The sequence below is a fragment of the Heterocephalus glaber genome, unplaced genomic scaffold (assembly GCF_053883595.1).
Source record: "Heterocephalus glaber isolate CG9 unplaced genomic scaffold, H.glaber_assembly_v1.0 deba00001673, whole genome shotgun sequence".
Lineage (NCBI taxonomy): Eukaryota > Metazoa > Chordata > Mammalia > Rodentia > Bathyergidae > Heterocephalus > Heterocephalus glaber.
In genome coordinates, this window is record NW_028258410.1 from 19,689,164 (window position 1) to 19,701,407 (window position 12,244).

At 51.3% G+C, this 12,244-nt stretch overlaps 1 protein-coding gene across 2 annotated transcripts in view; it reads left to right on the forward strand.

The window, feature by feature from the left end:
- Nucleotides 1–9,642: 9,642 nt before the first annotated feature.
- Nucleotides 9,643–12,244, forward strand: part of Prex1 (phosphatidylinositol-3,4,5-trisphosphate dependent Rac exchange factor 1) — a 192,304-nt gene continuing 189,702 nt past the window's right edge. The window contains exon 1 of one of the 2 annotated variants that reach the window (XM_004858239.3): nt 9,643–9,965. In XM_004858239.3, coding sequence (XP_004858296.2) covers nt 9,729–9,965 — 237 coding nt within the window. In that variant the 5' untranslated portion in view covers nt 9,643–9,728. The remainder of the gene's footprint in view (nt 9,966–12,244) is intronic. The other variant, XM_087197739.1, reaches the window with a different exon arrangement.

A 12,244-nucleotide genomic window follows, 5' to 3' on the forward strand; every position in this document is an offset into this window, starting at 1 on the left:
TTTCAACAAAGAAGATTCATTCATATCCATTTTCGCCCCCTCTCCCCTTTGTTTTTCAGCTCAGGGATTGGCAAACTCCAGACCATGGGCCAGTGTTTTTATAAATAAAGCTTTATTGGAACATGGCCATAGCCATTCATTTATATATTGTCTTCAGCTGGCTTAGGACTTGTACAGCCGACTTGAGTTGTTGCAACAGAGACTATATGACTCACAAGGTCAAAATTATTTACCATCTGGGCCTTTGCAGAAGAAATATGTTGTCCTCTGATTTGGCATATAAGAAAGGATTTGCAATTGTAAACAAAAGGATTCATTCTGGTATTTTTATTAATGGTTGTAGAGAGCTCACAGAATCTCAAGAATGCCCAGGAAGCCAGGCTTAGAGGCTGTGCCATCAAGAGCAGTGGCCGAGCCCTGTGTGGGACTGCTCTGGCCCTGACCTCTCTGCAGCCCTCCAGAGCAGGCACATGCCCACTAGCAATGCTGACTCAGGGTAACTGAACACCACAGCCCGTACCATCCTCACTGCTCCCGAGGGGACTCATCTCTGCCATTGCTTTGGTCAGGTGAACATGATAAATACACACTTGTGGCCATGCCATTCCATTTCCGGTGGACAACTTGAGCATCTTGGTCACAGATGAATTTGGCATTCCTTCCAGGAGCTCAGGGCAACAGTGTCCAGCACTTGGGAATGGAGGAGTAGAATGTGGTTTTTTGCTTAAAGTTAATATTGGCCCTTGTAATAATGGACTCTAAAGCCAAGAGAGGCTGAAACCCAGTGGAAGCTTCGCCACTCACATACTAATCCATGGTGAGTGGCACTGGTCTATGTCTGGCTGCCTTCCGTGCAGGCATTCAGACCCAGAGCTGAGGGTGGCTCTGCCACCTTTGAACCATGGTTTTCAAGGTCACGCTGGGGGTCCTTGTCCCAGTTAGCCAGAAGGGAAAGGGGCAAGGAGAAGAAGGCATAGGAGAGATTTCAGAGCAGAGGTTTAGAGGGTCAGGCACATCTCTGCAGGCATCCAGGAGCTAAAATGATGTTCTGTGGCTCCACCCACCTCCAAGGGGGTCTGGGAAATGTAGTCCTCCAATGTGCCCTGTCAGAGAAGGAGGCTGCCAGCAGTCTGTACCAGGTGGTGCATACACATGGAACAGGAAGCATGGAGTCACAGCTACAAAGAGCAATAAGGATTGTTCTCAAAAACAGTGTTGGGAGAAAAAAGTAAGCTAGCATGAGATGCATGACTCTACCTTGTATGTAAAAATTAAAAAACACACATCAAAACACTATATCTTTATCTCTTTATGTATTTTTTACTATGTGTATTCGGATACACATATATCCAAACAAATGTATGGCAGATGGATAGAAAGAACATACTTTAAATATACCCGAGTAGGTGTCTCTGGAGGAGAGGAAGTCAGAGCACTGGAGATGGGTGCTGAAGGCAGAAATAAGAAGGGAAAATAAAACAAAACCAAGGCCACAGTCTGGGGCTGTGCTGGTGCACCGTGGCCAGAGCACCCCAGAGCAGCTGAGGTGCATCTGACGGGGGACTGAAGGAGGCGGGGGAAGCAGCCGTCTGCCCGTTCTCTTCTCCAGCTGCCTGCCCTCAGGTTGCTCTCGCCCAATCCTGTGGTAAGCATTATCCACATCCATTGTAGATAATTTGGGAAATGTACAAGATATATAAGGAAGAAAAGTACTCATATTCCCACTCCCCAGATATAACTGGGGAGTGTATATTTATGGTTTGTATATATTTGAGGTATTTTGGTCTTTTTTTTTGCATGAATATACAACATATATTGACAATACTGGGGCCACAATCAATCTATAATATATGTATTAGAATCACATATTTAACACATATAGTTTATGTTCTGCTTTTTTCCTCCCTGCTTTTCCATTTGTCATGTGCATTTTTCCTATTCCACTAAATATTCTTTGAGGAGACTTTCCAATGGCTAAATAATTTTCCACATTGTAGCTATCCTGTAAAGTATTTAACTATTTGTTATTAGTGAGAACATAGCTTCTTTCAACCATGAGGTGTATTTTTTTCGAATTGGGACCTTGAGCTTGCAAGACAGGTGCAGCGCCACTGAGCTAAATTCCCACTATCCCATCTCCCCCCTTTTTGAGACAGGCTGGCCTCAAACTCATGGTAATCTTCCTGCTTCAACCTGTCAAGTGCTGGGGTCACAGGCGTGCACCACCATGCCTGGCTCAATCATGAGGCTTCTATAAACGATGCTCCAACAAACATCTTCACACATCGGAGTTTGCCTGACTGTGTGATTATTTTTGTAGTTTAGATTACCATGGTGAAAATAACTTGGTCAAAGGGTATGAAGGAGAGGTAGGTCTTATTTATTGTAAGGCTTTCTGTACATTTTAAAATTGGGAAACAGAACAGAGAGAAAAGTGCTAAATATAAAAATATAAAGCCTGAAGAGTTATTATAAAGTAAAGCCCTGTGAAACACCATGTGGGTTAAGAAATAGAACATCAAAAACCCTGAACTGCCCCCCGCCAATGGCTCATCCACATCCCAGACTCCTCAACTCCAGGAGGAAACCATTGCCTTGGTTTGTGCAGTTTCTAGATGCTCTGACCCAAGTGTGCACCCCTGGCGCCACAATTTCATCTCGCCCATCTTGGGCTCCGCGAGTGGAATTGCCCATCATGTGGCCTTCTGTGTCCAGCTTCCTTAGCTCAACTTGATGTTTTCAAAATTCATCCTCGTCACGTGGAGCTGTGTGTGGCTCTTGCCCATCCATCACTTCTCTTTTGTGTTCTATGAATTACGTCCAATTTCCTCTGCAGATCAGTTTCACATTTGGAGGATCTGAGCTTGCATGTCAGGGAAGGCCACTCCTTTTCATTTTTTTCAAGGATTTTGAGTTCTGTAAGGCATTGTTGTAGCCTTACCCTCCCTTGGAAACCTGGCAGAGAAGAGTTCTTTTTCTGGTCCTGAGGAGCAAACCCAGGGATGCTATACCACTGAGTCACACCCCCTGCCCTTAATATTTTTTTATTTTGAGGCAGATTCTTGCTAAACTTCCCAGGCAGGACTTGAACTTGTAATCCTCCTGCCTCAGCCTCCTGAGTAGCTGAGATTACAGGCATTCACCACTACACCTGGGTGGCTGAAAGCACAGTGCTTAATGTCCCTATTTAACAGAGAAGGAAGCTGTGGTTCAGACTCTGAAGGAATGGAGCCAGGACTGGAAACTGCCCTCTGCTCATTGCACAAGGGGAAACAGGGTCAAAGGAGGGCCCATCGCTATATGCTGTCTTCTTCAAGGAGCCAAGGAGACTCAGGGGACAGTGGAAATGGCTCTCACACCCATCCTGGCATCGCTCACTGCAGCCTGGCTCTGATCACTGCTGTGGTCCAGGCTGCACCCTTGTTCTCTGCTCCATCCATACCCAGCCCTGGGTGATCTATATCCAACTCAGGCTTTAGCCATCTCTTGTGTCCTTACAACATCTATATTTACATTTCCCTCCAACCTCGGGATTGTGTGTTTATTGCTTACTCCACATCTGTATTTGGATATTTAAATTAGCCTCTCAAAGGGCCAAAACCAAAGCCCCCATTTTCTCCACAGAGAAACAAGATTCCCACAGTCTACTGGCAGCACCCAAGAGGCGAGAGGCAGCCTGGCATGGATTTAGGATCAGATACTCCAGGGTGGCAGTTTTGGCCAGTGAGGCGAGAGCAGAAGTGATGCCTGAAGCTTCCGGTCTGTTCTCGGAAGGACCAGGCATTCCCTTCTCTTCTCCTTTTCTCCCTCTGCTGGTTGATTTGTGGCACTCAAGCCACCATCTTGGCATCCATAGCGAGGATGCTGGAGCCACAGGCTGGCGGGAGCCTGGTCCCACACCTTAGGGTCACCACACCTATGTTAGGTTGTTGATGTCCAGACATAATGTGACAGAGAAGCTTTTGTTTTAAAGAATCCAGTGCTATTTGTTACTTGATGCTCTGGCTAACCCATATCCTAGTCAATAGAGTGACCTCGCTTGTGTTACTTTCTCCTTTCCCTTTCCTTTCCCATCCCTTGTCTACCCCCTTCTTTCATCTTTCTTTTTTTGTGGTACTGTGGATCAAACCCAGTGTCTTTGCTCTGTACTACATTCCCAGCCCTTATTAATTTTTTTTTTTTGACCCAGGGTCTTGCTGAGTTGCTAAGTTGACCAGGCTGGGCTTGAACCTCACATCTGAGAGCTCAGATTCCTTTCTGAGCCTGCTTTCTCATCTGTAACACACGACCACAGTAAAAACTACCCTGCAGGGCAATGGTGAGCTCTGATGTTGTGTCTCAGGGGTACCTATCCATAGTGAGCACCCGAGAACGAGGATGATTCTTGTCAGACACCCCACCTCACCCCAGACAAAGGCTCCAGGACTGGGTTCGCCTTGGAAAGTTGGAAGGCAGCTGCAGAAGAGGTGGCATTTGCGAAGGGTGTGGCTGTCTGTGCTTCTGCTGGCTGAAGAGGAAACCGCTGGCACTCAGTGGAAGTCACCGCTGGCATTGCCAGGTGTCTGGATTTGGACTGGGCAGCCCTATTTTTGAGCTGTCGGTCCAGGAAACAAACTGGAAAAAAGAAAAAAACCCAGACATATAAATGTGTGTCCAGTACGTCTGTTGAAACCATCTGGCATTCCTGGCTGCAGAATTTCAAGATATACCATCCAGGTCAGTCTCTGGCCTTGATGAAGTTACAGAATTTACTTTCTATGCACTGATCTCTTCCTCAACTGTTTTCTTAATTTTACCTCAAGTCACTCTTCATGTTATGAGCCTTCATTGGGAAAATGATATAGTAGAGATCAGCACCTTTTGGGGACATCTGTATTTTAAAAGAGCAAACGAGCTATACTTATTTGCAAGGCAAGGGAGACCATATGGCCCAGGTTGGGATGGTGTTAATAATTATGCTGAGACAACAGGCATGACCTGGAGTTATCTCCTGTACACTGGGTGTGTGATTATTTCATCAATAAAGGAATCAGTTCATTGAAGTGGGAAGTGATCCGGGGCAAGGCAGGCACATCAGTTATAGGTTAAGCAAACTACACTCAATTGGCTTAAATAATAAGGAAATTTTATTATCTTATAATACAAGAGGTCCAGAGGTAGGGCAGTTCCATGGTTGGCTAATTCAGGAGGTCAGTCACAGAAAAGATCCAAATTCTTTCCATCTGCCGTTTGCATTTGCCTCTCCAATTGGTCAGCAATGTCATCCTTCAGGGTCTCAAAATGGCTGCCATACTTCCAGACATCATGGCCTGCCTCACTCAGATCAGCTTATACAAACTCCTGGGAGGGTTAGGAGGCGTTCTGAACACTTTAGATCTCTTAGGCATTTTAATCTACCTTAATCTTCCTTTGAGGTAGGAACTCTTATTGGCCCCAGAGAAGTGAAGTCATCTGCAAAAAGTCACACAATTAGGAAGTGGTTGGTTTGGGATTTGAACCCAGGGAGCTGGTCTCTAGAGCCACAGAATGTCCAAAGGCTGGAAAGAAGGCATGAATGTCAGTGGCAGAGGGGGTTTTGAACAGAGGGTCTCAGGCATTCCCGGGCCTACTTTCTCCAAGCTGTGCTTCCAACACTTTCTGGCACCAATGGGATTTGGCAAAGCTCTGGAGGCCTGACTTAATCTGATATCTGTTATGCTCCAATCAGATCTTGAACCAGAGCCCTCTGGAGAGATCTGCTTCCAACAGGAGGGCTTCCTTGGGAGAAGCAGCTCAGCTAGGACTACATGGAAATGAATATTTTGGTCAGAAGCAATGAAGTATGGGCTGTGTCCAGTGTTGGGTCCGACTGGCATCTGTTCTTCCCAGGTCCAAGGGTGGAGGACCCCTCTCCTCTCCTCAGAAAGCTGCTCTTGGTCAGAGTAGGGAAAGCCTGACTTGCTGAGAATTCATTTGCATCTGGGGCTCCTGGGCAGGGCAGTAACTCACTTTGCACCTGACTCATTGGAGCTGGGATAGGAAAACAAGTCAGCCTTCGTTTCTCCTTGTTTTCTCTTAATGATTTTTTCTCTTAAACAGAGATTAGGGAGAGGGTTTGGGGATCCTGAGCTGGCAGAACCTGACAGGGTCTTGTCTGGGAATAAGGAACTATCTTTCTGATGTTTTCACACCGCAGTCTTCTCCCTGACCATTGTGCAACTTAGCAGCAAATGCAACGGTATTTCCCAGCATTTGTGAAGGGCATGGCAACAGAGACTAAAATTGTCCCCACAGAAGAGAATTTTCCTGTCACTGTCATCACTTTTTTTCCCTCTCTCTGAACCGAAAGTTGACTTTTTTCTTCCTCTTCTTCTTCCCTGTTCTTTTGGTGATGGTTTCCCAGTTTCAGCCTTTTTCAGGCCCAGCCCTGAGAGATGTGTGGGACCCAGAGATCCCATACGGAATGAATGGGGGTGATGGAAGGAGTGGGGAGAGGTCAAGGCTGAATGAAGTGGGGATAGGAAGGAAAAGGTCCCCCAGCTTGGCACTGCCTAGTCATGTATGATTCAGTGAGTTGCCGTGCCAGGATTAACTGGGAGGCAGCCAGGCCCTGAACCCAGGGAGTCCCCATTGATCCCGCCGAAGGTGGGCACCCCTGTCTGAGTCATGTGGCTGGGGGTAGGCAGTGTGTTGAGGCAGAGGCTGAAGGTGCCACCAACCAACTCTGGCTTCCCAGGCTCATCCTATTCAGGCCTAGTGAAGCTGAAAGGATCTTTTTTTTTTTTTTTTTTTGGTACTGGGGATCGAACTCTGGTCCTTGCGCTTGCGCAGCAGGCGGTGAAACCCCTGAGCTAAATCCTTGGCCTCTGAAAGGATCTTGTTTATTTGTCATTTGGTTATTTTCCTTCTTCCTCAGCTCTGGACCGAATGTGCCAGAGGCAGGGAGCTTATTGGTTGGGCTCACTGCTGTGGCCCAGCTGCGCATACTAGGCCGTCATCACTCGCTGGTTGAAAGACAGAAGGGCCCTGCTGTCTAATTCATCTTCTTCTGGCCCCCTCCTCCACAAGGGCCTAAACATTGTTGGTTGTTCACCACTGAAGTCTCAGTGCTTCTCCCGAGGCCCAGAGCATGGTAACTGGTTCTTGTGGCCAGCACTGCTAGATGTTCCACATTAGTGTCAAGTTGTTCAGGCAGCCATATGCCTGGAAAAGCAGGACTGTTCTAATTCGATGGTAGCAATCCTTGCTCTTGGTCAGGGATTATTCAAGGGTGGCCATATAATCCTATCCTGACCTGCTCCGGGCTAACACCCCCACCCCCCAAAAAAGAGAGGTGCAGAGGGAAATCCCCTTTGTCCTTTGCTTTCTGGCCACAGAGTTGTTGCATGAGGAGGTGATGGTGCCCTTTCAGCAGCTATCGTGTGACCTTGAGGCCCCAAACCTTGGGAGAGAAAGCCACCATGATGGGACTAGCTGGGTCAGAGGTGCCTTAATGACATCAACAGGTTCTGAACCAGCCTTAGGAACCAACTTCCTCTGGGCCTCTTACAAAATAAACAATGTCCTTATGTTCCGAGCCATCAGGAGCCCAACTCTCCTCCTCCATGTAGGCAAATGCATCCTAATGGATCCAGCACTCAGTGCATGAGTGGAGTCAACGAAAGCCTTCACTTTCTGAGCACTCGCTGAGTCTCTGAGCACCGTCCACAGGGGAATCTTGCAACAACCCTGTGAGCAAGGTTCTGGTATCAGGAGAGGAAAAGGAGGCTTGAGTGCTGCAGCAGCTTATTAAAGGTTGTATCATTTAATGATGCCATTGTCACCAGGGGTGGGGAAGGAGAACGTGAGGGAGAGGATGGGAAAGACTGGGCGGGATGGGCTCCATCTATGAGCCTGTGTTGTGTACCTTACCAGTGGCTTTCAAAGAGGGGTCATTCTGTACCCCAGGGGATACCTGGCAGTCTGGGGCTCTCATAGTGGCACCTGGTGGGCACAGTGTGCTTCTAAGTGTCCTACAAGGTACAGGACCACACCCTTGTAAAACAAAGCATTAATTTCAAAATGAGGCAACTGAAGCTCAAAGAGATGTGACAAGTATAAGGTCACACAGCAGAGCTCTGCAGAAACCTTTCCTAGGTTAGGAGAGACCTGAGAGCAAAAGGCTAGCTACCTTCTGGACACCAGGGACTCCACCGCCAGCACCTGCTGGCTAAGTGCCTCTCATCCTCTACTCTTTGTTCGAGACACTTTCACTCACCCAAGGCCCAGATCAAATGCCACCCTGCCCAAGATCTCAAAGAAACTGAGCTCTGGAAGGCAGGAGCCACCCCACTGTGTCCTGAGGCACCTGAGGTATCTATCCCAAGCCCACTGGAGGACAATCCTAGGCATATGGAACAGAAATAAATCAGCAATGTGTCCCTGTCCCAAAGATGATTGCAGTGTAGAGGGGACTACAATGTGGATGAGCTAAACCACTGCAGAGACAACTGGGGCAGGGGAGGAACTGTTGGGGCAGTTTAGCGAGAGGAGCCAGGCCAAGAGGACGACGGTTCACACATGTAGCGCCCACTCAGAAGTGACACTGGCAGATGACTTTCTAGGTGCAGGGAGCTGTTCCAAGTCCTTCTCATGGATTAGCGCAGGAACTATGAGCTAAGTCCTCTGTTATTCCCATTGCACTGAAGGGAACACTGACGACCCTGAGGCCAAGGTCACCCCGCTAGCAAGTGAAGGAGCTGGGCTAAATGTGAGCAGCTAACTCTGGGTCCTTGGGTCTCCTCACCTGTCCATACCTCCTCTAAGGCAGGTGAGGACCTTTGTCAAAGGGTCCCATGCTCACCAAGGTCACACAGAGCAGCCTGACCGGAACCTGGGTTTCCCAAGGTTTTATGCGGGGCGCATAGGAGGGGGCGCGGGCAAGGCCGCTTGTAATAATTTCCTCTGGGAAAGGTAGAAAGAGCAGGGTCGCGAACAAATAAGTTCAGGAAGAAAGAGGAAAAGAAAGGAAGAAAAGAATAAGAAACGGAAAGAGAAATCAGCCAGTCAGCACGGGCTTGCATATTCCTTTCCAAGGTCGTAGCAGGCCGGAGGGCACCCGGGGCCCTGGTGTCGAGGCGAGGGCGTCACCGACCCGGCAGTGGCCGCCCCCTTTCTTCCTGGGGCGGCGGGGGCGCGCGTGGCGGGCGGGCTTGCTGTCTTGCTCTTCCAGCCCGGGGCTCCCTCCGCCAAGCGGCGGCATCCGCGGCCCGGACCTGCGTGCTGTGCCCGCGCCGGGCGGGTGTCGCGCGTGTCGGGGTGGGAGTGGCGTAGCCCGCGGGCGGGGACGCCACGCGTCCGGGCGCCGAGTTGGTGCGCTCTCCACGGCGCGCGCTGCTCCGGCCTCCCTGTTTCGCGGGCCCTTCCGGAGGTTCCCGAGGTTCCCGCCTGCGCCCCGCGGAGCTTCCGACGTCGGCGCCGAGCGTGCGGCGCGTCTCCAGGGCCCGGTGCGCGCGGAGCGCCTGTGCGGCGCGAGCGCGGCGTGGCACTTGGCAGACGCTCCCTGGCGGCGGGGGCGGTGGTGGCGGTGGCCCGCGAGTCCCGAGGGCCGCCCCCTCCAGCCCCGCGCAGCGCCCGCCCCCGGCCCGCCCGCCGCTCCAGCGCGGGCCCGCAGCTGACCGGCCGCCGGCGCGCCCCGTCCGGGATGGGGCGCCTGGGCGCCTGAGTCACCTCGCGCAGGGACGGAGCCGGCGCCGCGCGGCCGCGCTAGGATGGAGGGACTCGGCGGCGACCCCAGCGGCGGCGGCGGCGACCCGAGAGGCGACGGGGCTGCGGACGGTGTCCACCCCGATTCCCGGACCCCCGGGGCTGCTGCGCCCAGCGCCGGCCCCGGCCCGTGCACTGCCGCCCGGGAGTCCGAGCGCCAGCTGCGCCTCAGGCTCTGCGTCCTCAACGAGATCTTGGGCACCGAGAGGGACTACGTGGGCACCTTGCGCTTTTTACAGTCGGTGAGTGTCGCCCCGGACGTGGGGACAACCTTGGGCGCCGGCCTCCAGCCCCTGCCGCGCTTCCCACAACCTGTGGCCGCGGTCCCCAGGGGGCTGGAGCGTCGCCGCGGCGAGAAGCGGGGACCCAGGCCCCCCGGAGCCGGATGCCGCCTCCCCGGCCAGCCCGACTCGGGGTCTCCCGTACTCGGTTTCCCCCGTCGCGCTGCCCTTTTGTCTTCCCCCCTCCTCGCCTTTCAAATAGTTTTAAAATTAGTTACATCCGCGGGGCGGGGGCTCTGGGACTCAGGAGCCGGGAGCTTTCTTAGCTGCTGCTCCTTTTTGCCGGGAACAACTTCGCCGCACCGGCGACTCCGTGTGTGGGCAGACCCTGGAAATCCGGGACCCAGCGTCCCCCAGCGCCACAAAGAACAGGGTAGCACCCGAGCCCAGAGGAGGGACGCCGATGGACAACCCGCCGAACACCTTCTGGGGTCGGGGAGCGCGTTTCTAACTCAGTATTCGGAAGTCTAGGCTTCCTAACTGCCCTCCCTCCTGCTCGCGTTGCAAAGCCACAGGCTCAGACTTTGTAAAATAACAACCGAACGCTCATAGTGTGGTGTGCCAGGCACCTTACATCTGTCCTAAACAGGTTTAGCCTTCGTAAGTGGCTCATAAAATAGGAACAAATGTTTCCCCTGTTTTTAAGACTGGGAGAGTTCAGCTCCAGAGAGGTTGAGTGATTTGAGTAGGATCACCTAGCTGGTTAAGCAGGGATACTCTCTGAGCTTTGAACCATGGTAGTCCGTGCCGGTGCTTTAAACGCCTGTTCTAAGTTGCAATTGCTTCTCTTTCTGTTTTCTTCTGTGAGAGGGAGGAAGGGGCCACTTCCCTACCCTCCTAGGAAGTGAGAAAAGCGGTTGGGGGTGGTGAAGGAGGGGGTGGGACCGGCCAGAGACCGGGATGGAAGTTAGAGACTCCAGGGGCTTTAATCTCCAAGCCTCCTGCTGGGTCCTCATTTACTCCCCTTCTCTGCTCGAGGAAGTCTTAATCCTGGCTCAGGAAGGGCTGGTGTGGGGGTGGTGGCTGTTTCAGAGACCCCAGAGCCAGGCTCTGCAGCCCCCCACCCCTGTAGGTAAAAGAGGGAGACTCACAGCCTCCCTCCTGTCTTGAGGGGTGGCTTGAAGGTGCAGGGAGGGCTGTGTGAGGCCTCAGTTCCCACTCAGGGAGGGGAACCTGCTGCCTTTCCCAGTGAAAGGTGTGTGTCTGGGGGAGGTGGTGTGCAGAGGCATTGAAAGCCATTTGGCCAAAGGACCCTTCTCCAAAGGCCTGTGAGGATAAGTCAGGGTTGGCCATCTTTCCACCTCTTTCTCGCTCAGTTTTTTCTTTCTTTCTTTCTTTCTTTCTTTCTTTCTTTCTTTCTTTCTCTCTCTCTCTCTCTCTCTCTCTCTCTCTCTCTCTCTCTCTCTCTCTCAAGAAGAATCTGCTGTATTTGAAGCTGGCAGTTTCTGAATTAAAGATGTAGACAGCCCTGGCATCTCTGAGCAATGTCATATTCTAGGGAACTCCTCACTTCTCCCCCCACGCCACTCCCTGCTCCTCGGTCTGGAAGAGAAACAGAAAACGTAAACCAATTTTTGTATTAATGGGAAAGAAAATACACCACTCCCTCCCAGCCCTTTGCCTGACTGAGATGGTGTGGTTCCTTTTGGAACAGATCAAGATTGTGTTGGGTCAACTGTGGTTTTACAGCATCCTCATGTAGAGTCTGAGGAAGCTGGAATAATGGAAACTGATTGGCGTCAACATTCTTTTTATTAAAGAAACTGGGAGGAAAAAAGAGCTTTCCCTCCTTCCACATCACCTCTGGGCCATTCGATTTGCTGAGTTTGTCACATTTCTGTTGTTGGTGTTGACAGGTCTGTTCTGAGATGAGCTGGTTTTGACTTTGATGAATGTCTTGGACCAGTCGTGCCACCTGGCTAACCTCAGTTTCCCCATCTGTACAATGAAAGGAGGGAAATCCAGGCTTCTTTTCTGCTTTGTTCCTTTGTGCAGTCCCCAAGCTGGTGCCAGAAGCAGGTTGATTGTGTAACCTGAGCGGCTGGACTTGGTTTGTGAGAGGCCAGAGCCCTCCAGTGTCCAGCCTGCAGGGAATGGGCCAAAGAACCCAAGGTGTTTCTGTCTTGGAAACCTGGGCTGCCCCTGCTGGCCCTGCTCATGGCCAGGGCTTTCTCTGGGGGTGGTGAAACTTCCCCCTGCAGTCTTTATGCTTGTTAAGGATTCCCCCTGCTGCTGGCTGG